This window comes from Nannobrachium achirus (assembly GCF_963921795.1).
Source record: "Nannobrachium achirus genome assembly, chromosome: 6".
Classification (NCBI taxonomy): domain Eukaryota; kingdom Metazoa; phylum Chordata; class Actinopteri; order Myctophiformes; family Myctophidae; genus Nannobrachium; species Nannobrachium achirus.
In genome coordinates this window covers 38,773,009-38,800,690 of record NC_137815.1, presented here as the reverse complement: position 1 = coordinate 38,800,690, position 27,682 = coordinate 38,773,009, and the positions used below count along the sequence as shown (strand labels likewise).

Genomic DNA, 27,682 nt, shown 5'->3' with positions numbered 1-27,682 from the left:
ACTAGCCTACCAGACCTTTTGTTTTTCTTTGGTGGCACGGAAGGTTTTTGATCTTGTCATTATGAATTGTACTGCAAGATCTATAATCTGTCTGAGACAATATTCCCTCATGCAGGAATAAATACAGTTTGAAAGGACTCCTTGTATGTGATTATTTACCATACTGTGATTATTACATTCTTTGTAGCCCCACTTTTTAATCAGATCAACGCACCTGAACCTCTTCAACTGCTCTCACCATTTCCCCCACTTTGAAACATCTGTTCTTACAGTAAATAATGACAAGCAAATAGGTTTGTGCAACCTTGGGTTTATTTCGCAATACTATACATATTTTCTCCAAAGATTGAAGTGATAGCATACTCATCAGTCATCATGTAACTTAAGATGGGGCAATATTCATTCTAATTTTACACAAACTATCCAAAAACATGGTGGTCCCATTGTTCTCTGTACTCTGTATCATGTGAGCATCTTAAAGCAGATTTGTAAAAAAATAAATAGCAGATCTATAAGCTTGCAGATCGTCTATTTTCGCTGTGCGATATGATGCACGTCCCAAGTATAAATCAGTGATTACTCTAGTCTAAAGCGTCACATGACCATATTTATCTGGAGTAGAATAATTTCCATGAGATCAGTTTACTTAGTCGCGGTGTCAGTGCTGAAAGTAGCTGATCTACAACGCGGTTTGATCCTGAAGATCTGCAATTTGTGACCGCTCGACACCGTCGTACGAGCATTAGCTTGGGCATTAGCTTACCAGATGACCTCACGAGACTAAAGGAATTTGTGTCCAAGCAATAAAGACAGCAACACTGTTGATCATGTGAGTTGGGTTTATGATCACATTAGAGCTGGGATTGCCATATAGAATTTTGCCTGTGTACAATGTAACATGGAAAAAGACAAACTTAGCTTAAATTAACTGAATAAGAAGCACTGTTGAACAACACAATGTAATTAAGTTCTGGTTATTCCAGTTATGAAGCCTAAATAACAGCCTGTGTGTTGGAATTCCTGCATATCCTGTTTTTGAATCCTGTTTTTCCACGATGATGCTAAGCAAATCGTGACTGTAGAAGCTCCAGTTTGTTAAAGGTAGTTTATGTTCCTGTTCCCCTATTTTGCACAATGTACCAATGACACATGTTGAGTGCAACAGTTAGACCATTATGTGAATTATCTTTCAAGTGGTACATTCACTGTCTGTGAGGAAGAAAAAAAGAAAGAAAACCTCCCTGGTTACACTAATAAAATATAAAAACATTTAAATATCATTGCAGTGATATTAATTCTACCACAGGTACATTTAAAATGTACTATATCATAATGCTGTTTTTCCCCTGACTGTATCTGACTGAAAGCGCCATCCTAATGCAATTACATGCTTTCTTGTTGGGGAAAAAGATCTTATTAATTACCAAGGAGTATGCTGCTTCTTAAATAGTGGGGGGGAGAAACGTAGTGTTGAGTCCCAGTAGTCAAAGTCTGTTAAGTTCAGGTATCAACGTCTGGAGGTTTCCAAACATTGGGTAACCACCAGTGTGCAAACTATTGTTGAGAAAGCAGGGTAGATCTACAGTACGTAGCCCTATAAGAGGGACAAGAAGCCGTTGTCTGTGGAGTCCTGTTGGTCAGACTTCCCTCCACGAGAGCTCTTGCTGGGGTTGGGGGTGGTGGAATACTTGGGGGGATATCGGATGAAGAGTCGGTCCTCTTCCTTCTTAATCCACCGCAGCAGCTTTGTGATAGCAGTTATGGCGCAGGCTTTGGTGACCAGGGGACTGAAGCAGGTGTACAGCTCAAACTTGCTCGTGACCTGCATTCGAAAAGGCAAAAACATTTTAATAAGAATATAATTTTTTAACAAACTTTACATTTGAAGCTTTGTTTACCAGGGTGTATATCCTTGGCCTTTTTCCTCTCTACACTGTACTTTATTCTTTGTATTTTTTTTCGGGACAATGCACATTAATGAACATCACCAAAATTCATATTTTGAAGTGACATTTGTTTATTTCAGTAGTTCTCCACCTATTCTGAATCAGGGACACTTGAAAATCTCAAAAGTGTTCGCAGCCCACTGGCTCAGCCATCTGCCGTGTGCATTTTCACACAGGAATTTTTAATTATCAATTAATAGATTGATCCAGGATCAATGGAACTAACGTAGTATAATTTCAGTTCTTATTAATTGGAATCACAATTAAAAAAATGAAATTAAAAAACAGTTTACACTTTAATCATATCATCATAAAAGTTATTGTTTTGCCAATTATTTGAGGATCCACGTTGCTTCCGGTATGTAAAGGACCTTTGTAGCACTGACTTCGCTTCTCATTTGCAACCAAGAAACTAACAATTTAATTGTCTGGAACTTTTACATAGTTTGAAAATGTGAAGCTAACCCAAACCCACACAGATGGCAGAGTTGTGACCTGTAGGGAGTTACATACCTTGGTTATTCAATTAGAGTTTTAGATTAGTTTAGATTTAGACCTTTTTAGTACGTTTTTTTGGATTACATCAAGGTCAGAAAAATAGCACATCTACATACGAGCTCTGAACCTGTAGATCTGCTATTTTTTACAAAGGCTAAAAAGATTTGACAAATGCTAAAACTAAATATTCTATAATTCCACAAACTAACTAATTTCCTTTGATTATTATTAAAATAAATAAACACACAATACAGTTTAATTTTGTTAAACTCAAAATGATTTTTCCCCCCTCCCAATTCTAGTTCTCATTAATTGGTTCAATAATGAGTTTTAGTTCACTGTAAAAACTCTGCTGCTACATATACTGTACCCAGGCTAGCAGGGTTTCCCTCTCAGCCACGTGGTAGATGAGCTTGAGTGGTCGTGAGGAGCTGTGGATGCGGCTGTGCATGTACCGGTACAGATCCAGCAGTCTCATCTTCTCCTCCTCACTGCCATATGGGGCCTCCATCTCTGGGCTACAAGCAATGAACACATCAAAGCGTACATGACTACACAGTACATACCGCACAAAAAGAGAGACAGAGGCCTTTTCATAATGTACAGAAATACAGTAGATACACAACGACTAAAATGTGGACTAGACAGAGCCGTCCATCCACTGATAATGCTTCTATAGTGTTCACACACGACATAATTTGATTTCCACCAAGGCCGGCCTCACTGGTAGCCCTGTACTATAATTAATTGGACACTCGATGCTATGCTACTAATCCGTTTTAAATAATTGAAGTCACTTGTCATTCTCGTAATGGTTAATGCCATCATGTTGTATTTACAAGTGTCACAGATGTCCAGGTTCTGTTTCTCCCAGTAACCTGTAAGCATATTGTACACATTGTACAGTAACCCAATTAAACTCAGACAGAGCACATTTCTCAGTGTGCTACAACCGCACATCAATTACAATTATACATGCTGATGTGGATAAATGTAATATTAACCGGTTAAATAAATATCAAATAAGAGTCCACAGTATACATACAGTTAAACTTCCTCCTAGGGATTGTATACAGATGTTGTGTTTGTTTTAATTAATCTGTAACATAACGTGCATTCTGTGGTGCCCTGGTCTTTGACAGACTAACCAAATGGCATTATTAACTTGTGTATTTTCTCATTTGTATCCTTTTACTTAAGATTGTTTATACAATTTGACCTGGTTTGTGCAGTCATGCAATTAGCGACTTGTGTGATTGGGTGATATGCTCACAGTGATTGCTCAGCTTCCATAGCTGCCCAAGGGGTTAAACAGCAGCTGACCAATCAAAGAGGCTAAAGAGCCGCCACTCTCTGAACTGTGACCATAAAAGACTTGGTAAGAAGTAACTCAACCTGTCGAACATGACAGAAATCACCTGCCAAACACAATTGGTGTGGATGGTGCGGTACAATTCACAGCTGAGAAGAGACAGGAGTTTATCAGGACAAATGAACCAACAACACAGCAGAACACAGCAACCTTTGACAGTTCTATGGATGGCTGTATACCCTTTGTTAGCCTTCTGGTTGGTCCCTGACTGACCAACCAGCAGGCTCTATCTGCCTTGTCCCGCCTTTTTTATGTTGAATTTGCTAAAACATAATTTTTGGAGAAATAAAAACATTTAAAAACATGCTGAGTCACTATGCTGCCACTGAGCAGCTCCATTTTACTGAAACCAAGTTTGACATTAGAATTGAACACACAGAATACCAATACTAAGCAACTGAATTAAAATGGTAGTGGATGGAGTGTCCCACCGAGACACAGCAACCAATGGGTGTGAGGAGGGGCGGGACACCAGGTGGGACTTGGCAAAGGGTGATCTGGCATCCCTATTTTGGTCATGACGTTACAGGTGAAAAGTAAAAGAAACTATGTCTGCCTATTATGACATACCCAGAGTAGGAACACCAGATTGAAAGTGGTTAAGTGTGTCTATGGGTTTTATAAATGTTGCATCAATGAAAAGTATTATTAAGCGCTTGTGACTAAATAATAACCATGTCCTGAAAAGTACGGGTTTGAACATAAGTTTCTGGTTCAGTGACAATATGCTTTCCTGGAAATACCAAGACTGTCTTGGTCTGTAACTCGGAGAGTGTACAAATGGAACCAAATGGACACTTCCATTTGTTCACTGCTATCAAGAAAAACACTAAGACTTTTACAGTGTATATTGGGGTTCCAGAAATATAGATATTATATTATATCAAACTGATATTTTTCTATTGACAAGAACTGTAAATGGCGCACTGGAGGCTGGGTGGAGAGTAGCAAAAGTGTATTCTTTATTTTGACTAAAGTCAAGAGACTACGCTGCCGGAGATATGAAACAAATACCCAAAGAGTTACATAGTGTAAGGAGAACTCCCCCCTAACGCTATGGACCAGAGTTAAGAATCACAGTGACTTGGACAATTCCGCAAGGCCACTGACACCGACTTTCCTGCACCCGTGTGTGTTTCATTCTTGATAACACTGTAGGGTGCGGTTGTTGCACTGATTACAATGTTGACACTGTAGTGATATCAGGCTTTCTGTGTGTCACACTGTCACTGTGTGACTGTGTGTTCTATGCTCACATGTTTTGTTTCGCTTGAGGCGATCACTAGGGGTTTGAATCAATCCACCATGGTACATCCTCCTGATGGAGGACTAGGGTACAACAGCAGTAACACACAATAGTGTGTGGGGAGGAATTAATAGGCAAAATTACTAAATTGGGGAGTAAAAAGGGTTACAAATAATTCATCAAGATCAATAAGCAACATAACACAACACACCTGGTGAACTGAGTGAGCTGGCGGTGATTGTCTGGCACGTCAAAGGGCTTGTACATGAAGTGTCTGAGGTCTGACACGCCCACCTGGCTGACACTGTACGAGTGGGCTTTGGCTATGAGGCTCAGGGAGTTCTGAGTGACCATGGCTTCCTCTATCCGCCTCTTGCACTCGGCCACGGCATAAAAGGCCTCCTTATCCGTCGAGAGCAGCAGCAAGCAAACAGTGCATTCCGGGGGGTCCAGGTAGGAAATGTACGCGTAAAAGTAACAGTCCGGGTTAAAGAGGGGGAGGCAAATGGGAGTCCAGATCTCACCGGCCTGGAAGGCCGAGGAGGCTCCGATGAGGTTGAGCAGGAGGTGGACGTCGGCCGGCTCCAGCCTGGCGTCCTCGATGACCGTCTTCTCCTGGACGATGGTGAGCAGCTGGTTCTTGGCGATGAGGATGGAGAAGACCAGGTTGGGGGTGATGGCCTTCTGGAGGATCTGGCTAAGCGAGTCCCTGAGAGAAGAGGCCAGGGGCAGGCAGTGCACCGCCGCCAGCAAGAAGCTCGGGTCCGAGTCCAACAGGTCCAGGAGGCCGTCCAGGATCTTCTCGGAGCCCGCCAGTAGCCGCCGCAGGTCGTAGTTCTTCTTGTGCTCGAAGATGCGAGTGATGCTGGCCTGGGTGAGCATGCTGATTATCTGATAGTAGACGTAGAGGAGCTCGGCGCGCAGCTGCTGCTCGGACTGACGGCTGCTGGACACGCACACCAGCACCAGGGGACCCTTCTGCCAGAACACCACTGTGTGCTTATCTTATGGGAGGGGAGAGGGCAGACACACAGGCAAAAAAGATTAGAACAATAAATACTACTGTTTGGGTTGGATTAAAACTACAATTCTATAGTTTTATATCTGCCGTCTTCCTGTATTCCAACTACAATACAGATTTATTAAATACCAAGGACTTCCAACGTAAAAAAGACCGTAAAAAGGTCTTATTTGGGATGTGCCGCATCTAGTGTCTATCTACTTCAAATAACTTTATTGACCTTGTCAACCAGTAGGTGTCCTACTCCTATCTGACACCAGGATCTAAATGTCTCAATGGAAGAGTAGGGAGAACACCTTTAACCACAGATGTGCATATTATATTGTATTAACATACTGTACTCTATATAGATGTATTAAAATAATGTTTTATTCCTTAAAATAAGTACCTGACTAACTATAAAGAGGACTATTATTTAAGTCAATGTCAGACTGTCAACAGAGCCCTCACCTGAATAGATGGAGCGGATCATGTTGTCGCTACTCTGGACAAAAGACACCAGTGCCATCATGACTCCCATGGTGGAGGAGAGCGCCTCCTCGCTGCCATAGCGGGAGTAGATGGGCTTGCCGGCTTCACTCAACACAAAAACGTGCTTCCTGTGCTGCCGCCAGCTCTCGGACGTCACGTCCTCCTCGCGGTGGGACAGGAAGGCGGGCGCTTGTTCAGATGCCCCCGTCTCTGACAGCGGAGACGACCTTCCCTTCAGCCCCACACCTTGCTCTTCCAGTTTGCTCCTGGCCAGCATGGTAACAACAAACTCCCCAGAGTCCTCACGGCTGCTGTCCTTCCCGACAGCCTCCTCCTCCTCCTCTTCGTCAGCTGCACCGTCAGCCGGTTGGAGATCCGTAGTGACGTTCCCCGGCGGCGGCTCCTCCATCTTGTTGGGTTCGACCTCCGAATCAGGACTCCGCTGCTCCTCGTCGCCCTGCTCCTCTGTGACCTCCGACAGCAGCAGCACCTCTGCAGGAGGATCCTCCTCTGGGATCACGCTGCCATCGCATCCTCTCTCCACCACCGTCGCTGCCTGTATAATATGATCAGGAAACATATGGTTTCCCAGCAGGGAGAGGGACGTCGCCAGGGTGTCGGCTGTTAAATGAATGACAATGTCAGTTTTTGTAGCAGCAGAGCTTTGGGGCTTGAATGCAAATGTATGGGTGGGTATATTGTAGACCAAGACTATTTCCTTTTACCAGTTGGTGCAGAGCTTTCAGAGAGTAGATCAGAGGTATTCAAGCTGTCGGCCTCTTCGTTTTGTTGTCTCTCACTCTCCATCTTACCATCACAGTCACTGGAGAGCAGAAAACTCACATTTTTATTACCCGTTGCATATTCAAACAGTACATTGATGCAAGTCTGATTAACATTTTATTGTACCGCTGTGTAGCGCGCCCAACATAGCATTGAATGATTGATTGATTGATTGATTGATTGAATACTTTATTAGCAGTTCGCATAGGAAAAGTACAGGACGGTACAGTTCAGATACAAGATCTACTAATAGGATTTAAACCCAAGAAAGTACAATGGCTTGTTTACATTGGGGTCCTTTTGTACTCATTAAAAAATAAAAACGTTTGTTCCCATACCGGGAGTCGAACCCGGGCCGCCTGGGTGAAAACCAGGAATCCTAACCGCTAGACCATATGGGAGAACTAAAAGCTCAACCCCCGCGACGCGTAGTGAGCTTGCAGATCTGCCATTTTCGGGCGCCCGCGCAACACATTTGGCCTCCTAAAAGCATGGTCGTCATGGATACATCAAAACCTCTAATAATGGGAGTAGTGATCTCTTGCATCAGTGGTCAGGTGACATGACTGCTATTAAGAGAGGCAAAACTGTGGAGAATTCAGAACTCCCACAACAACAACTCTTAAGGACTGGAATTCAAGACACATTTAATCTCTCAAATAGTTACATGTACAGTAGCTAATATTTAAATTTTAAGCTGTTAATTAATGCTGCACTAACACAGCACAACGAAAACCAACACGGTGGGGCTAAATATGTCCTTTGAGCCAACCAGCTGTCAAGAGTATCTACTTGACTTTACATTGTATTCCCTGACACGTCTTCTTCAAACTAAATTGTTTTTAAATATCCCCATCAACAATGAATATCTGCAAACCCCCCCAACAAGCTTAGATGCTAACAGGCTAACATCAGCAGCTAGCAATGCAAGAGATCCATTTTATGGCTTCGGCTTTAGGTCTGAATGCATGCAGCCGGTGTGCACTGTATGTGTACATCAGATAATAATAAAGGTTAACAATAAAGTGACAAACTTACGATTTGAATGACGTTGAAGCGAAAAATATATTTAGTCCTTGATGTAAACTTTGATGGCGTGACAGCAGCCGGTAGGTAACATTTAACAAGCAGTCAGGAGAAGATCACAGAAAAACAAATGTTCCTCTCTTACCGCAGCCGACATCCGGAATCCCTGATGACAAGCCCTGCCGACCAATCAGAAAACAGGCAACGTTGATGGATTGCAGCCAATCAGGAAGCTGGGTAACTTGCGGTAGTCCCGCCCCTTAGGCGTACGTTCCAGGTAGCTGCGTGAAGTCAGCAGCACTAACGTTTCCGGCCTGGGAATGAGCAGCGATAAGCCAGGCTCTAGCCTTCAAAATAAAAGTACAGTAAATAATGTTTTTTTTTCTTCTTTTTTTTAAAGACACACATATTCAAAAATACATGTATGATGTATGTCTCTAGTCTATACAAGTGTACGTCTAAGTGTCTCAACACATTATAAAGGTTCTTTCAGATTGAAATTCGTGGTATGCGAGCTATTAAATGCCACTTAACATGTTAATTCCATTCTTTCTACTGTAATCCATAGAAGAGCTATCAATTGGTTGCTGATACAAGTAGGCTACACCTAATCAGGTCTAGTTACTATTACTAATGCCTTTAATTATACATTTTACTTTATCTGTTTATTAATGTATGGTAGGCTACTATAGGCTATATTAATGTAATTAATGAAAATACCCCTTGTTTGTATCTACACCAGGGGTCTTCGACAGGGGCAGGGGTCCGGGACCCCTAGGGGGTCCTCAGAATTAATACAGGGGGACGCACCAAATCTATGTGTGATAGGACCATTAAAAAAAAGAAAAAGAAAAGAACAACTTGAACCCTCTCATCCCTATTCTGACTTCTGAGGAGAACTTTAGCCAAAAATAGCAAATCTACAAGCTTGTAGATCATCAATCGTCTATTTTTGGCAAATAGGTTTGGTGTAGAGGTAAAGAAAAGAGGAGACCAAGTACAGGGTGAAAGGTCAAATTTACTAAGTAAATGATCAATGATTTAAGGAGTTAAATGTCTGAAAAAACACCCCCAAAAACACTAGACAGCGCTAGACAGGAGACAACTCTTCGTGTCGGCACTTTTGACCCACAAGTGGCGGCATTGCAAGTACTGATGACCGTCCAGTGCAGCCAGGCGCACAAAAAGGCCTCAAAAGACACCATTTTCCGACTCTAGTGGGTGCTGGACAGGAGACAGCTCTTTGTGTCTGCACTTTGAACACACGGACGTGTTCGGGGAGACCTCCTCTTCCACACCACACTCTCCGCTAAGCGCTAAGCTGCATTGCAAGTGCTGCTGGCCGTCCAGTGCAGCCAGGCGCACAAAAAGGCCTCAAAAGGTGCCATTTTCGGACTCTAGTGGGCGCTGGACAGGAGGCGGCTCTTTGCGTCGGCACTTTTGACCCATGCACACGTTCAGGGACACCTCCTCTACCACACCACTCTCTCCGCTAAGCGGGAGAGGCGGCATTGCGAGTGCTGCTGGCTGTTCAGTGCAGCCAGGCGCTCAAAAAGCATTCAGTTCCGTTCATCCTTTTGGCTCAGCCTTCCACAGCAATATTTTCTGTTGTTCATGTGGCCCCATGGAAGAAAATAAAAACAACCCCAACCTTTATCTCATGAGCAATTACCGCCAGTGGGTGATTTGCATTGGGCATGTTCACACATCATGGACAGAGTGGCGGGCCGTCCACTGCGTCTAGTTGTCAGGATTGTCAAATAGCATTTTCATAAATCATGATAAAATGCATTTTGATAAAATAGCATTTTCATAAATCATGATAAAATGTGGTGTACAATAGCTAATGGGATAAGGGGTCTCATCCTCCACTTCACCAAGTTCACATTAGCCACATAGTCTTTGCTTTAATTCTGTTCCAGTGTACCGTCCTGATTCAATATTTGAAGTGGCAATATTCCCAAGCAAAACAGTGCACACAGAGATCGCTGGCTCATAGATAGATCACACATTTTTCACATTCATACACATTTTAATAGGAATGACCTCCCTAGCACCTTATCGATCCTGCTTATTGAGCCGGGTTTTTTAGTGAGCCCACTATTGAGCGTTTTCTAATATTTTGTGGAAAGATGTGAGATAACAAATTGACAAAAGTAACAAATATTATCATGTATATCATTAAACAACCGAAAAATGCGGAGAGTGTGGTGTGGTAGAAGATGTGTCCCTGAACGTGTGCATGGGTCAAAAGTGCCGACGCAAAGAGCTGCCTCCTGTCCAGCTCTGTCCTAGAGTCCGAAAATGGTGCCTTTTGAGGCCTTTTTGTGCGCCTGGCTGCACTGGACTGCCAGCAGCACTTGCAATGCCGCCTCTCCCGCTTAGCGGAGGGTGTGATGTGGAAGAGGAGGTCTCCCCGAACACGTGCGGGTGTTCAAAGTGCCGACACAAAGAGCCGACTCCTGTCCAGCGCCCAATTTGTAAAGGCTATGCACTTCAGTGAACTGCATTTATCTATTTATAATTTCCTTTTGTTATTAAAACATTTTTTTTTACCCATAAACATAATTAGCATTGTGTATGTTCTTTTAAATGCTTAATTTATATTTTGAATGTGCATTTCATGGGAAAATGTATTGTTTTTCAACATTTTTCAATTGCCTCAGGGATACTTTTATTTTGAAGAGATCGGCCAACGGAAGTCTTATTGCTGCTAAGTTAGTGTTGCTCACTTCACACAGGCGAGCTCCAGCACAGCAGCATAACAAGCTAGGTTAATGTAAAATATCCACCAAAGTCATCTATGTTATTGACACAACGTTATGTTTTCATTTAAGACACTAACCGAATAACTGCCAACGATGGAGGAGCCGTGGGACTTTGAGTTTTTGTCTCGCATTGTGGACAGCTTCGTGTCTTTTCTCTCTGAATTCGTGGACGACTGGCTCGCTAATGATATGAGAGTGTCCATATTCAAGATACTGTTCAGCTGGCTGGTGTTCAGTCTGATCGCCATTCACTTTGCATGGAAGGTCTATGGAAACACTGTGAATGACATGTACTACCGACAAGGTGAGTCTCTTTGTACTCAATGAATTGAGTACAAAAGACCCCAATGTAAACAAGTCATAGTGCTTTCTTTCTTGGGTTTAAATCCTAAACTGCACTGTCCTGTGCCTTTCCTATGCTGCATACTGCTAATAAAGCATACAATCAAGCAACCAGTCAATCTGTTGAGCAAATGCTAGAATGGAAAAAAAGAAAGAAGAAACAATATGTCTGGTCAGCACTTGTGCGTTTGTTATTCAGTCAGTGTTATATGTATGTATTGTTCAGTAGTACAGTGTGTTAGTTTTAGTAGTGTTACAGTGTTTTAGTAGTGTTATTACTCCGTGCTAGGATATTGTTATTCAGTACCTACCTTGTTTGTTATTCAGTACAGTATGTGTGTTTACAATGTGCTTGCTATTCAGTAAGTGTATGTTTACAATATGTTTGAATTGTTATTCAGTACTGTGTGTATGCTTACTGCTTACAATGTGTTTGCTATTCAGGTACAGGGCAGAATGGAGGCACACCTGATACTGCGCCTCACCTGAGTGGATGGTAGGTGTCCATGCATCCATGTCTCTTCAGATGGCCCACCCTTTATACACAGTCTATACAGGGGTGTCAAACTCATTGTAGGACACACTGGTCAAAATGCAACATCATGTAATGTTTGTGGGCCAGATGCGTTTTGCTTACGTCTCAGTGCATCGAACACTGCATTATTTTAATTACTGCTTCCACACACCTGACATACCTAGTAAGTTGGCTATAAACAGCCTGTCATAATGTCCTTTAGATATCAGTATGCTGTTTGCTAGAGCAGTTTGGATTTGTTAATGTTCATGTTCATTATGGAGAAAGAGAGCTACAGATGTAGTCCCAAACATGTAAAGGATCTATGTCGTCATCTTGGGGTGCATCAGCCCCAGGTATTGATAGAATAAATTCAGACCCACAGTCTCAAATATATTGGTCAATGTTGCATTATGCTGGGGTGCCCGCTGACCTAACGGTCCAGGTGCATACAACTTAAAGGCCCAGTTCACCTCTGGGACAACCAGATCTTATTTTATTTACTTATATTTTTCAGTATGAATGATGATGCATTTTGCATCATATGATGCAGCATGATACATAATTCATATGATGCAAAATGCATCATCATTCATGCTGAAATACTAAAATATCTCAAAACAGATTCAACACAAACTCAGGATTGTGTTGATCCTGTCCCAAACAACAATAAAATAAGATCTGGTTGTCCCAGAGGTGAACTGGCCTTTAATTATAGGCTCTGTGCAGCCTGACAGCACGTTGCAGGTTCCAATCCTGATCCCAACGACCTTTGCTGCGTGTCACTCCCCATTTCTCTCTCTACATGTTTCCTGTTCCATCCCTACTATTTACAATCAATAACAATCAACATGTCCATGTTAGTTAACTTGTAATTATTAATACTATAAGTCAGAGGATTTCAATTTGGTGGTCTATGGACCACTGGTATTCTGTGAAGGTATTGCATGTGGTCCCTGGCCGTGCATTTAGTAACTTTGACTAGCTTAAATACTAACTAATATCATTTTTAATTGCTCAACCTTGTCTTCTACCCAGTGCCATCTCAATGCATAATGACTAATTGCATAATCGATATTCTTTTCTGTTATGTGAATTAGTTTTCTTTTTTTCATCCTCTTAGGGACATTGCAGCAGGTGAAACTATCAAGACTCACCGAGAATAAATGCCACATTACAGGACTATGGACCTTTGACAAAGATACATTCTGTATTATGTCAGCTGATTCAAGTTTTGCTGTTTTCCTGAAACGTGCCTTCAAGTTCCTGGAGAATGAAGCAACTTCAGTTCAGAGGAAGGAAGGATGCACCTGCTGGTGTCCAAGACTGGGCGATATGGACACAATCAAATATCACAATACTTTTGACCAAATACCTTGATATTTATATTGTGGGGATTGCTATTGGTGCTTTCATAAAATATTTAGACACTGAGATTTTGTATAAATAATCATCAGTAATACATATAACAAAATGGTACGGGAAAATAATAGAGCACCTACACCAGTCAGATAAGATCAAACCAGTAAAAGATGAAACATATGCCATATTATCCAAAACAACGAGTGTCATAATAACAATATTGATATAATAACATATTTATCTGCCTTACTAGTGATTATTTTGAAAATATCACCTGTTACGTTTTATCTCTATGCCCATTATTTATCTAGTACTTTGTAGCCTCTCCAAGACATGTTTACCATAACAGATCAAGAGGGCGGATTAAGAACAAGATACTGAGCCTGATCTGTTGAGCTGCACTCTTATCTCTAGTAGCCAAATGGCTAAATGGATAGCAGGGCTTTCCAGGACTAACATTGCTGTTTATTATACTTGGGCGTAATGGGAGTGAAGATAACTAGACATTGGCTTTTGGAAGCAGAAATGTATATTGTGCTGTCCAGAACCGTTAAGTTATGGAATCGTATGGAATATTTTAATGCAAGAACAAATGTGTAGCACAAAAATGTACAATACATTTTTGTACTACCATTAACATGATCAGAATAACACTTCTGGCTGGTGGTCACCTTAGAGATTAACCTGCTGGGGGAAACTACAGAAAGCTTGCATTAAAAGTCTTGACTAATTAACTTGAGCTAGTTAAGGATGCTCGGAATTATATAAAAGTGACTGCTGTGAATGCTTTGTTTTGATAAATACTGTGAGGTGGACAGGGTTATTTTGCATTGACAGGGCAACTGTCATCAACAATGGGAGAGCAGTACCAATCATCTGTGTTGCATGATGGTGGTCATGACGTAGCTGACGTAATGTGCAGTTTTGTGGTTTGCAGTCCTGTGCAAATGACCTGATTGATATAAAGTTTGCTCATGGCTACACCTAGCTTTCCTATGAATCCTTTTATACAAAGCATGTAGCTCAAGGTGCTTCAAAGAAATGAAAAATATAAAACAAATATTTGAGTCTATCATATATAAATGTGGCAGCTTTACTGTTTTATAGCGCTATGTTGGGGGGTATGAAACCTAGTAAGTAATGGGGAGGGAGAGAAGGGTTGGTGCACCATTGTAAACTAACATTTGCCTGTTATAAATTAAATCAGACCATCACTTGATTTTCTCAATTTGCTTTAATCGGTTATAAATATTCAGATGCCATAAAAAATGTTTTGATACATTCTGTATTAAAATTGACTAATTAAATAATATATTATAGACATATTAGAGCAGTGGTTCCCAACCTTCTCACGCCGTGACCCCCAAAATAATCTTATTTGAACTGGGGACTCAACACCCTGACAAGCACCTGGAATTGAGGCATTACATTTAGTTTGACTCGGTTCTACAGCCGATCTACAAGCTCATGTCTATTTTCACATTTTTGCCTCTTTCTATTTGGCCAATGTTTGACCAGTTTTTATAGTTTGTTGATTATTTTTGATGCAGTAATGGTGTTTTTTTTGGGGGGGGGGTATTAAACATTTGAATTGTCACTTTACTGGCATCTGGTTGAGAACCACTGCTATAGAGTGCAACAAATCTTCATGTTTAATTCATGTAAACAGTTAGCATCCTCATGGAATAAAGTTCTCAGTCACCATGACTGATTTCACGCATTTGGATTCTCTTGGTTAACACTGTTGCTCTGTAGCATGTGTTTGGAAAAGTTAATCCCTACACTAAAAATAGATCATTTATTTTTAATAAGTAATCACATTCCATAAAATCCCAATGGTCTTATATTAATTAAAAAAAAGGTTAAAGCATTGGCCTTCATTAATAACAGGAACATAGGTTTGGAACAATAATATCAAAACGTCGTAATTTTACATATTTTGCCAAATGTTTAGGAAACAAGTGCTATTTTACAAACTGAAGACTGGGACTTTTTGGGCCACAAAAATGGAATCCTTTATTCTCATCCAACTGTTTATAGATGAGCCACAAACTGATGCAATTGTAAAGGACACTGTGGTGTACGTATATTCATGTACTGTATGTCACTTCCTGCAAATTCATCCACTTTCGGTGCTGAAGTGCCTCATCTACGCATAAATATATAGGTTGCTTTGTTGGTATATATTTTGGGGTTGAATCAATTATGTGTTAGTGGGAAGTGAGGGGACAATCAGCATGTGCACATCCATCACATTAGTGCCTGTTAGACCAGGTACAAGTAGACGCTGCCCACCAGAGAGTTGTGAAAAGAAAGTAAAAGAATCATTGTTAGAAATGGTGCCATCAATGTCAAGTCCTTGTGCTTGTGCTTCTTCCCACAACCCTCCATCGGTGACGGCCCCTGCTGCCTCGGTGGGTCCATCCTGGCCATCAGTTCCACCACTCAGGAATACAGGACCCTTCGGTGGGAGTTCCATGCCCCTGAACTCCAGCCCAACTCGCAGAGCCAGCTCCTGGTTACGCCCACCCCGCCCTTTGCCTGTTAACTCAACGGTAGGCTCGCCCCCCGCCAACACGCATGTTGCACCCCAGCCTTCTGTACGCCCTTCGTCCAGGACTCGCATCACGCGGTGCAGGTCCCAGCTCTGTACGCCAACCTCAGGCCCCAACTTTAACACTTCAGCAACGAGTTCAGGAGGAGGTGCATGCTCAGAAGAAGCAAAGCGCCCCAGTAGGCCGTAAAGGCGGGACACTGCCCTCACATCGCCACAGACTCCTGGTGAAAGCACAACAGGGCGGAAACCTAATTCGCACGCACGGCGGCCAGCACACTGAAGAGCAATGCTATTGGAGCCGATCACAGCATTGAGAACATGCCCGCCGCTGCCCGATTGCTCCTTTCTCTCTTGGCCCCTTCCAAGGACTTGCTTTACAGAGTCAGGGAGAGAGGGGCCGACATTGTAACGTTCAAGGATCGACCAGATGTCTTCTGAACACACCTGACTCGACACTGTGGGCCCGCTGGCTATCAGGTCAAGTGGATCTCCAATCACATCAGACAGTACAAGAGCAATGACCTGTAGAGATGATGCCAGTCCGTTATTATAATTTACAATTTAGACATTTAGCAGATGCTTATTAAACTACTGCGGTTGGGATTTGTTAATTTATCAGAACAATGAAAAAGCATTAAGCATTTACCTGAGCAGGGTAAGCACAGTGTGCAAGCCCCCCACCCTTCAACAAGGACAGGGCACGGCGTACAGTGTTCAGCTCCTGAATAGTGGCACCAGCACCGGCAAGTTTACGCGTTACATCCTGTTTCTCTTGTAGGGAGATGGGTGGGATGGGTGCTGGTAGGAGTGCAGAGCCTCCACCTATGAGAAATGTCAACAACCCTGTTAGAGATTACGGCCTACATTGGAACATATGACTTTATGTAAAGAGGGAACATGACGATTACCCACTTTAAAACTCAAATTAAGTTGTTAATATGATTACATTTTTATTGTACCTGAAATGAGTACAAGTAGCAAGTCTGTTTCCGTCAGTTCACTGGCAAGCTGCTTGATGCATTCAGCTGCGTTCTGGGCATCAGCATCAGGCAAGTTGTGTTTAGCTCCCTCCATTACTTTGATAGAGCTGTCACTTTTTAAAAGCATCTGTCTGAGATGGAAATGAGAAAAAGTATTAGGGCAAACCTTGTCTCACTGGCTAACGTTGTGGGTACAAAGTAGGTGTAACCACTATGAGGCATTGGTTCTCAAAGTGGGGTTCAAATGGACCCTTGTTGGGTATGTAACTTGACATGAAAAGCTTTGAGAAACAATGCTATAAGGTTTCTTCTTACTCTTTCCCGTGATGCCGTAGTGTCTCCTGAATACCGTGTGGCACACTGATCACTCCTTTGACAAGGTGGTCCCCTAAGATCCTCTCGGCCTCCGCGGCCATGCCCAGCACGGCCTTGCCGAATCCCACCAAGTGCAGGTTGTGTCTGAGCGTGAAAGAGCGGCCGTCGATGAGTATGGAGTCCTCTTTACGCTCTATGCTCCGCCGAACCACAATGTTTGGCTGCACCGCTTCCACCGCCGCGCCGAACACCTCCCGCGCCCGTGAGTCCAATGACATTCTTCTGCAGCACAGAGAGCTCTTTGCCAGAAGAGATGAAGGCCGAAACAGGGAGAGAACACGAGCCATGGGGGACGGCTAAGAGGTTGTTACAGGAAGCACCTGAGGAATGGGAAATCCATATTGTACATGTACATAATAAATAAAACAATCAAAATGATAGAAAGAAAACATCATGGTGGAATCAACTGGTTAGCAGATGTAGTTACACTAAAAAGACGTCCATATACGTTAAGATGTGTCATGTGGATAAAAATGCTATCAACATTTCACTCTAAAATAATAAGTTTTAAGCCAGTGATGGTTGCCTACCTTTGCAAATGGTCAGGAAACAGAGATATATGCTCTGAGATAATAACACTCAACAGTATGATAGTGTGGTGACTGTCTGGCCAGAGGCTGACTGGACTTGATGTGTACCCTCTGTGTAATGATTGACTCAGTTCGACCAGAGGGCAAAACATTGCCCAACTGTGCATTTTTGTGTCTTCATATGGTATTGTTTTTCAGATCTGGGTCTTCATTCAAGCAAGGCTCGGTTAAATGTTCAATATTGGCAGATTACAGGAAGTTTAAATGTACAAGTGCATCTAAATTAAGAAGTGTGAGACTGACTTTGGAGACTCTGTGGGCTGGGGTATACCATATACATGATGGGGGTCATGCCCATTTTCCCTCAGTCCTATGTTCCTTCAGTTTAGGAGGGGTTTTCAACTGATTGTGAACCAGGGACTACCACCCTGACATGGGGATATGGGCTAAGATTATTATTGTTGTTATATTAAAATGTTGGTACTTGTGGTGGTAAACTCATGTTAACTGATACTGATTGTATGAGCGCCAAGCACACACGAGCACCACACGATATTATATATTTACTAATGATGATTGAACCAGTAAATCTGGTACACTTCCCCTTCTTGAAATTCAGACTCCCTTTTTCTGTGGAATTTCTTCACCTCCAACTTCCAAGTAGGTCTAAATTACAAAATGTATGCATTAACACCAGGTCATAGTTTCTCAACTATAATGGCACATAATTTTATACAAATAGAAGACAGTCTTCACTTTGCTATGTTTCTAAATGCATGATCAGGGACCAGTTAAACTCTAGGGTTAGGAATTTTAGCTTTGGTGGAACATAGGGCTGAGGGAATGGCCTACGCTCCCCACACAAGACCTACCTGTCCAACCTGTTAACTGTAGTAAAGGAAACAATTGCCATAGGCTTTCTTCGGTTTAAAATCCTTGTTCTGTACTTTCCTGTGCTTGTCTTTGCACACTGTTAATAAAGTATTCAATCAATAAATAATCAAAATCTATATCAACAGTATAGCCAGTCAGCTGATCACTGACTGGAGTGGCCGATATTCTGTAGGCTACAGTTAATTCACTACACAACTAGTTAATGTACACTACTGTACATCATGTACAGTAGAGTCGTAGATCACATACATAAAATGACCTTAGTTTGCAAACAACTGACATCCAAAGCAACAACTTCAACACATTTTCATTTGAAATCACCATGCATGTCAGGCGCACCTCGCTCGATCCATCCATGCAAACGCCATGTGAACAGAGTAAAAAATAGTCAAATCAAATTTGATCTAAACTTTTCCAATCGATCCCGATTGATGACGGAAGTAGATCCTATCGCGAGGGTGGACTGGAGAAAACATGTAGGTCTACCTGTTGCACTGTGAAGCTGTTTCCAGTAGGTGGCGGTAGAGCAACGTTTACGGATGCCAACCGACCCGAAATAATACAACATAATACAACTCGAAAAATAAGAAAGCCCCAGGCAACTGTCTATTTATGTTAAAATGTTTTCCTCCCCTTTCTTTGGCTTTAATGTTGTATTATATGTATCAATTACTTCTTTGTTTGTAGTACTATATTTGTATATCTTTACAGCAATAATAAAACTCAACAGAATAATTCAAATGCTATGCCAGTCCAGTAGGCGGCGGTATCTACGCGGCTCACATGCTCGATGGACCGAGAAGAGAAAAAAGAAAACACGTCGAAGAGGAAAAAGGATATGCGCGTTACCAAATGTTGCAGAAAGGCGGTGCTTTTCTTTTTGTGTTTTATTATCCCGTACAAACCATAGGCGGGCTTTCGTTACAGTCTTCAAACTGGCAAATAATCCAACATAAGATACGTGTAGTTGCTGCGCCACCTTTTATTTTCCATAAATAACACGAATACTTGTATAAAAAGATCCATTTAGCGCAGCGAGGGAGTGCAGCAGTACAGTAGCGTAGTGGCTGGTTGCTCCCCCCACCTCACAGCGGGCCAACATGAAGCTGACGGACAATGTGCTGCGGAGCTTCAGGGTGGCCAAGGTTTTCCGCGAGAACTCAGACAAAATCAACTGTTTCGACTTCAGCTCGAACGGCGAGACCATCATATCCAGCAGCGACGACGACTCCCTGGTCTTATACGACTGCCAGGAGGGAAAGTAAGGATTGATATTACGTTCCAAAATAATGTCACCCGCATTCACGTTTTTGCTAGCTAAACCCATCGTCCATCCTCGTCGTGAGATTCGTTTTTATCGCCCTCCTCCCCCCTCCCCAAAAAGAACAAATTTACAAGATATCAACGCGTCGCTGTGCGGTGCGTTGATAGCTTGTAGATCTGTTATTTGTTGTTGCTAAAGCCGAGTCACATCGTACGGGCTGCAGTTTTGCAGTGAGGCCCGCTGCACCGCAGAGGCCCCGGTCTTGCGTTAAATTTCAGCCCGCAGTTGGTGATAGCCTTGCCCCGCCTGTGTTCTACCTGAGCCCCGCGGCTTGGATGGAAAGATCATCGCTGTATGCCTGCTTGTTCTTCAACTTGATGTGCTTTGAGAATTACAGTTAATGTTTTGATTTAAGATGTAGTTATTAATTCAAGTAGTGTTCGTTGTATTCGTATATTTGGTCTTATGAAAGGAAGTTTTGGCTTGCCTTAATTTTATCCTTTTGATCCATTTCTGATTTGAACGCCCCTGCAGCTCCATGTATGTGCAAATCTAGTGGTAGAGTATGAATAAAGAATTTCATATTTTCTAATTAAATGCATTAACTTCCTCTTCTCTTAACTAAATCTAATCTTCTGCAGGCCCAAACGAACCCTCTACAGTAAAAAATATGGAGTGGATCTCATCAGATACACACATGCAGCAAACACAGTGGTCTACAGCTCGAACAAAATCGATGGTATGTTGTATTGATTTAATTATATCACCATGACCTTTGTGTAGCATCAATGGATATGATAAATTATGAGTTTGTTTTGTGCCAAAGATGCTTATGTGACTTCTGAACCTCTTGAACCCCAGCCAGCATCTCCATTCTGGGAGGAAAATTTGCTGATTGGGTTGTGAGCTTGTAGATATTTGGCGTAGAGCAGTGGTTCTCAACCTTTTCAGGCCGCGACCACCAAAATAATCACATTTTAACTGGACACTCCCAACCTGACCGGCACTATTAGTTGAGGCATTACATTTCGTATAACATGGTTCTATGTGAAAATAGCAGATCTACATGCTCACATGTGAGCTCACATTTTGAGGCGTTGTGAGCATGTAGATCGGCTATTTTCACAATTTCTGCCTCTAGTATTTGACAAATTGACCAATGTTTAATTTGTCATTTTAGAGGTATTAAAAAGTCACTTTAGAAATGTGCAGATACCCTCTATACACTTAAACTTTATGTTGGTTTGTTAACTGTTGAGAGAGAAAACAATGTTGCGCATTAAGCCAATCATCTGGGGACCCCCCAAAATAATTTGGGTCCCGAACCAATGGTGTAGAGCACCAAGTATAGTGCAACTCAGGTTCATTTTACTAAAGTCAGGAGGTGGTTAAGTTTGAAACAGTGCAAACCATGGACCAGTGTGTTGACCTCACACAAGATGCTTCCGATACCCAGGAGGGACCCTGCACCCCTGAGGACTTCTGCTTTGGACGACATGCTGCTCGCCTTGGTCTGAGGTAGTTGTTTGTACAGTTTGAGGGTCTGTGATTCTGCCCCATACAGGAGCTAACTGTACAAGTGACTGCCTTGCCCAGGGCTGAGTCCACTCCTCTGACCTGCAACCCGGAACCTATTGGGAACATTTTGAACACCAGTTCAGTTTTGTGTGTTATGTACAATTTGCAATGTGAAGTTTCTCTCTCCCGTCCTTAACTCTGTTGTTGTTGTGATTCTTCAAGACACTATCCGGTACCTGTCCCTGCACGACAACAAATACATACGCTACTTTCCTGGGCATAACAAAAGGTAAGGAGTGAAGTAGTACTAAGTGATGTTCCATAGTTCAGTGGTCCTCAACCTTCTCTGGCCGCGACCCCCCAAAAAATCATATTTTAACTGGGGAGCCCCCACCCTCACGAGCACGATGCCTCAAGAATTGAGGCATTTACATTTTATATAACACGGTTCTATAGTGAAAATAGCCGATCTACATGCTCAGAACGCCTCACAGCGTTGTGAGCATGTAGATCGGCTATTTTCACAATTTCTGCATCTAATATCTGACATTTTGGGCAATGTTTAATTTGTCATTTTAGAAGTATTAACAAAAAGTCCTTAATTGTCACTTGAGAAATGTGCATAATATACCCTCTATACACTTAAACCTTATGTTGATTTGTTTACTGTTGAGTGAGAAAACAATGTTGCACATTAAGTTAATCATCTGGGGACCCCTCAAAATAATTTGGGGACCCCCACAGGTTGAGAACCACTGTCATATAGTTCATCCCGTTTAAATGCATAAAAGCATAATTGATATACTAAGCCACTTGCTGCAAATGTATATTGAAACAAAACATAAATCAGTGATTGACACAGTCACGCAAAGAAGTATGAATTTGGTTTCACCGTTTGTTTTGTGTTCACTTTTGTTTTGTCTAGAGTCACATCACTGTCCATGTCTCCTGTGGATGACACGTTTATCTCCGGCTCGTTAGATAAAACCATCAGGCTATGGGATCTCAGGTCTCCCAACTGTCAGGCAAGTTCCCTCATTTTCCCTGCGTTGCCTTCTAGTGTGATTTGTTATCTCTGAACGTTTCATCAGTGAACATTAGAGGTGTGCATTTGCACTGCCCTCACGATTCAATTTGATTAGGTTCACCAGGTTTAGTTTCGATTCTACGGTGCATCACGATGCATCGCTCTTTCCTATATTGCTGCATGGCAAATCTTTCATCAGTCAATATACCGTCAGATATACCGAACAACATATTTTATTTAGAATTATATTATATATAGTATAATAACATTAAAATTAGGGATGCCCCGATCAGGGTTTTTTTGCTCCCGATCCGATACCGATCAAATATTATTGCTTCCGATTCGATCCCGATCTTTCCCGATCCGATCTTTTGGCAAGGCATTAAGAAGAAAAAAAAATTCTATTCATTCTATCACTTGGTTCTCAACCTTTTCAGGCCGTGACCCCCAAAATAATCATATTTTAACTGGGGACCCCCGACCCTGAAGAGTTGAGGAAGTATATTTTGTATAACACGGTTCTATTGTGAAAATAGCAGATCTACATGCTCACAACGCCTCGCAACGCGAGGAGTTGTGAGCATGTAGATCGGCTATTTTCACAATTTCTGGCTTTAATATTTGACAATTTGGCCAATGTTTAATTTGTCATTTTAGAGGTATTAAAAAGTCCTTAATTTTTCACTTTCGAAATGTGCAGATACCCTCTATACACTTAAACTTTATGTTGATTTGTTTACTGTTGAGAGAGAAAACAATGTTGCACATTAAGTTAATCATCTGGGGACCCCCCCAAAATAATTTGAGGACCCCCCTGGGGGTCCCGACCCACAGGTTGAGAACCACTGAGCTAGTTGACAGTGCAGAGAGACATAATTGCCTTCCTTTGATCCATTAGCAAGGGGCCAATTACTACTTATTGGCATCAGCTGCCAGCTGTACACAGAGTCTGACACAATCACCTTCCCTCGGCAGTGCTCTGTCTGTCTCATTTCTCCAAAAGCCCTTGAATATGATTGAAAATGATTAAGGATTACTGTGATTATGGTAAGCTTACATTTCATATCGCATTCACCTTACCTGTAACTTTCAGTACTCCCAGAAAATATTTTTTTGAAGAAAAAAAAATTTTTTCCCCCCGATCTCCGATCTTATAAAAACGGCCATATCGGCGGCCGATCCGATCACGTGATCGGGATCGGGCAACACTAATTAAAATGTTATATAATTATATTTAAGCTTTGATTGATCGATTATGTCTCGTTGCTGCATCAATGCAGAATCGAGCTTGGCTGAATTGCGATCCATTGCTATTTTTGACAGCACTTGTGAAAGTGATCATCTTGTGTAAAGCTGTACTCTCTCATTGCCACTTTCAGGGTCTGATGCACCTACAGGGGAAACCGGTGTGCTCGTTTGATCCAGAGGGTCTCATTTTTGCAGCTGGAATAAATTCAGAAATGGTTAAACTTTATGACCTGCGGTCTTTTGACAAGGTGAGAAAGGAAGGATTTGTGACCATACAGCGATCATCATTTTAGCCATATCCTGGCTATAAGAACAAGTAAAGTTAATTTGTATGTCCTTGTATTCAAGCCATCACAGGGTGAAAAGTCATTTGGGGGAGCGCTCCTTTAATCACAGCTATAGTCTCAAGGGGCTTAACATGCCCACATGTAACACTGGAAACAAATTGCTTCATGCTACTGACTGAGCTAATGTGACATAAATGTCTTGTTTGCAGGGTCCCTTTGCAACATTTAAGCTCCAGTATGATCGTACGTGTGAGTGGACAGGACTTAAATTCAGCAATGATGGAAAACTCATTCTTCTGGCTACCAATGGGGGAGCCCTTCGCCTCTTAGATGCTTTCAAGGGAGCTGTTTTACATACCTTTGGGGTAAGAGATCGTTCGCATTTATAGTGATACATAAAACCTCAACGGGCAGTGGAAAGATTTATTATTTGATGCAAAGACATATAGCCGCATACAAGCTAAATCAAGTTGCTTTGATGGCCTGTCAAATCTAGAGTCAAAGACATTATTTGTCACATACTCATACATGTATGAGCAGTTAAATGTGGCAAGTAATGTCCAATACATAAAATATAATACAAGAAGATAATCTGCAGTAAGTATAAAAACCTAAGTGTCAGACCCCTGGTCATGAATGACCTTAGAATAGGATATAGGAAATACAATTTAGACTTGCACCTTCCCTTTGACCAAGGGTATACAGAATTAGTCATCAATTCTGAACGAATTCCATTATTGCTGAGCTCACAATAGTGCTTTGATGCTTTGTTTCCCACAGGGCTACAATAACAGCAAAGCTGTGACACTAGAGGCATCATTTACGCCTGATTCTCAGTTTGTAATGATTGGTAAGTCAAATGTAAGTTATACGTCTGTCCATAGGCTTTTTACGTTGTCTTACAACACATAGTGTCAACTAAGTGCAACATTTCTTAAATAAAAATGAGATGTACAAGTTTTTATTTGGCTTGGTTGAAACTTTTAGCACTGATTAAACTCCTTTTGTAATGTAGTATTTTGCTTTTATGCTTTTATTTGAACTCATATTTCATATTTGCTATTCATCTGTGTGTAATAAAGAGAAAAAAAGAAAATCGGCATTGATTTATTATGTGTGTAATTGTGTCACAAGTTTCTTAGGAATATTGGTTTAAATTAAATAATAACCCAATAAAACCTAATAATTTTCAGAGTCAAGCTATAATCAATGCATGCTGGTATAAATGTATTACAGCACTGATAAACTGCCAAATATTTAAAGTATTCAAAAAAAAGCAATCTCTTAATCTCTGACTGGATGATATCGATTGATTCCATCTGTGTTTTCCAGGCTCTGAGGATGGAAAGATCCACGTTTGGAATGCGGAGAGCGGTATGAAAGTGGCTCTGCTGGACGGGAAGCACACGGGGCCAGTCACCTGCTTACAATTCAACCCCAAGTTCATGACATTTGCAAGTGCCTGTTCAAACATGGTGAGCCAATAATATAGAGGTCATGCATGCACACACACGCCCGCATTGGCCGTATTGATCTAATGCGACTTGAACTCGCACAACTCATACAAACCTAACGGCACACTCTCTGGTCCCCTCTGCAGGCATTCTGGCTCCCCACCATCGATGACTGACGAAGGCAATGCAAAGGAAACCAAAGGCGAAGAAAGGGCCCAGTAGGGGTCACCAAGACCAGCTGTTTGATTTTCACGTTAAATGACTCATGTTCATTGTTTTTGTTTATTGTAAATAAGTGCAGAAATTGTCATTTTTATTTCCAACTTTTTATACATGTATTTAACATTAAATATGTTTTCTTTGTAAGATACAACATATGTCTATTTTGATTCATTTGTAGAATTGTGACAATTACAACTGTTTTGAGATTTTAGGAAAGCAGACCATCCTACTACCCTACTAGTGGTTCTCAACCTGTGGGCCCGGTTTGGGCAGGTCTTCAGATGACAGTAAAGTGACAAAGAAAAAAAAATGTCGCCATTTCAAATATGATTGTTTTGGGGGGTTGTAGTCTGAAAAGGTTCAGACAAAAGGCATAGGATATGCACATCCCTGCAACCCATTATACAGTGCTGGATCCAAGAACAAGTAAATAAAAAAGGCAACGTCCGCACACGATATAATTTCCTGTCTTTTCTTTTATTATTTCTCAACCAAACACGTTTCCCCAGCAGGGCTTTTTCAGTTTGTTTGAGAAATAATAAAAGGAAAGATGGAAGAGCATTATATTGTGTGCGGAATTGCCTTTTTTATTCACTGAAAAGGTTGAGAACCACTACCCTACTATTTCATCCTTCATCCATGTTTTTCCTCAGTGGGTTGACCAGTCAATGTCCTTGGACACAGAGCTACACACTAGTTGAATACCAGCAGAGATTGCAACAGTGGCAACTTCTGAAGGACTTAACAGTAGATTTAAATGCATAGCAAGCAAGGTTGGGCTACACCTAGCCTACAGGGTCCCCGTGGTCATGAAATTCCTGGAATTTATCAAGGATACTGGAAAAATATTTGGCTATGCTTTGTTTTTGGCTGTTGATTTTGTTATACATTTTCCTATAACACTAAAATATGTAACATACCGGTATGTAATTTTCCGCTGAACAGGCTGCATGATTGCAGCCTAATGTGTACCGGATGTGACTAAAAGAACAGATCTACAAGCTCACAACGTGCTTCAGCCTGATCCTATACCCAAGGATAGATGGTGGAGCACAACATTTGGAATGGAATTAAACCATTCTATAGTCTGTCTATGCTTTATTGTTGCTACACTGCCTGTCTTTGGGAATTGCACATAGGAGTAAGATACTAATTATTGTACTGCTGCTGAAAGATTGTTATAAAGGCCTAGAATTCTGGAAAAGTTGGAAATCCATTGGCAAAACATTGTGGGAACCCTGTATATAGACTTGCACCAATATTTATGTGTGTGGTCAATAAGACTTAGCAGGTTTTAATTTCAAAACATTTTCTGTTGTGTTTGACAGTCCCACAGTAGCACTCTGCATCCTATAGTGATATAACAGCCAAAGGGTGGACAGGGACTTTTTGGATATTCACATTCATTTTTCTCATATGATCTCGCTCTTACTGGCATTTGTGGCACTTGTAGTACTAGTCTAGTCTGGACATAGTTGGGTGTGCACATCCCTGGTTATGGACTATTTTATAACTGCCAAGTATTTCTTGAAACTTCTTTTTTCATTTAATTATTTTAATAGTGAATTCAGAATTGTAAGGGTATAGAGAATAGAATGCAATATCTGTCTAAATCTAACATCACCGTCACGTTGATCAGCAGTCCATCTCCCAGGGGTCTAGCGCATTGTAACGGGGACAGACTCCCGCGTGTTACCGGCTGATGCCGACAATAAGCCACTCCCGACCTTTAGACACATTTACTTTGTGCAGTTCAAGACGAGTTGAGCAGTTTTTTGCATTGATGATGGAGATATTTTGTCAGACTGATTCCAAATTGCAATAATTTAATGTATTTATTTGGCTCTTGATAAAGAAGCTCAGACAGGTGGCTACAGTTGGGTCTATAACAAATAGGGCAAAAGTGGTTATGGCAGCATTGGTATAACTATTAGTGCTGACACTTCTTAGTTATTATTCTATTGGCTACTTTTTGTT

General features: G+C 41.6%; 4 protein-coding genes across 5 annotated transcripts; 2 read left to right on the top strand and 2 right to left on the bottom strand.

Moving 5' to 3' along the window:
• Positions 1-1,556: 1,556 nt before the first annotated feature.
• mon1bb (MON1 secretory trafficking family member Bb) lies at positions 1,557-8,428 on the bottom strand. Its single transcript, XM_080727706.1, has 6 exons — positions 8,376-8,428; positions 7,280-7,377; positions 6,534-7,175; positions 5,274-6,066; positions 2,815-2,962; positions 1,557-1,822 (listed from the first exon to the last, which is right to left on the bottom strand). The coding sequence occupies exons 2-6, from the start codon at positions 7,359-7,361 to the stop codon at positions 1,595-1,597; spliced, it is 1,893 nt and encodes a 630-aa protein (XP_080583832.1). The 5' UTR covers positions 7,362-7,377; positions 8,376-8,428; the 3' UTR covers positions 1,557-1,594.
• A 2,686-nt stretch (positions 8,429-11,114) lies between these two features.
• On the top strand, positions 11,115-14,446 carry tcta (T cell leukemia translocation altered). The gene is made up of 3 exons (XM_080728428.1): positions 11,115-11,435; positions 11,918-11,969; positions 13,111-14,446. Exons 1-3 carry the CDS (start codon positions 11,225-11,227, stop codon positions 13,151-13,153), a joined length of 306 nt encoding a protein of 101 aa, XP_080584554.1. The 5' UTR covers positions 11,115-11,224; the 3' UTR covers positions 13,154-14,446.
• A 153-nt stretch (positions 14,447-14,599) lies between these two features.
• Positions 14,600-19,113, bottom strand: glyctk (glycerate kinase). 2 transcript variants are annotated; one of them, XM_080728503.1, is made up of 5 exons: positions 19,007-19,113; positions 17,202-17,581; positions 16,866-17,017; positions 16,553-16,728; positions 14,600-16,428 (listed from the first exon to the last, which is right to left on the bottom strand). In XM_080728503.1, exons 2-5 carry the CDS (start codon positions 17,546-17,548, stop codon positions 15,553-15,555), a joined length of 1,551 nt encoding a protein of 516 aa, XP_080584629.1. In that variant the 5' UTR covers positions 17,549-17,581; positions 19,007-19,113; the 3' UTR covers positions 14,600-15,552. The 2 variants fall into 2 exon arrangements, with proteins under 2 accessions (XP_080584629.1, XP_080584628.1); XM_080728502.1 differs by lacking the exon at positions 19,007-19,113 and adding an exon at positions 17,792-17,888.
• A 447-nt stretch (positions 19,114-19,560) lies between these two features.
• wdr82 (WD repeat domain 82) lies at positions 19,561-25,850 on the top strand. Its single transcript, XM_080727407.1, has 9 exons — positions 19,561-19,946; positions 20,591-20,688; positions 21,690-21,756; positions 22,393-22,492; positions 23,874-23,990; positions 24,239-24,394; positions 24,810-24,879; positions 25,362-25,504; positions 25,630-25,850. The coding sequence occupies exons 1-9, from the start codon at positions 19,786-19,788 to the stop codon at positions 25,657-25,659; spliced, it is 942 nt and encodes a 313-aa protein (XP_080583533.1). The 5' UTR covers positions 19,561-19,785; the 3' UTR covers positions 25,660-25,850.
• The last annotated feature ends 1,832 nt before the right edge of the window (positions 25,851-27,682 follow it).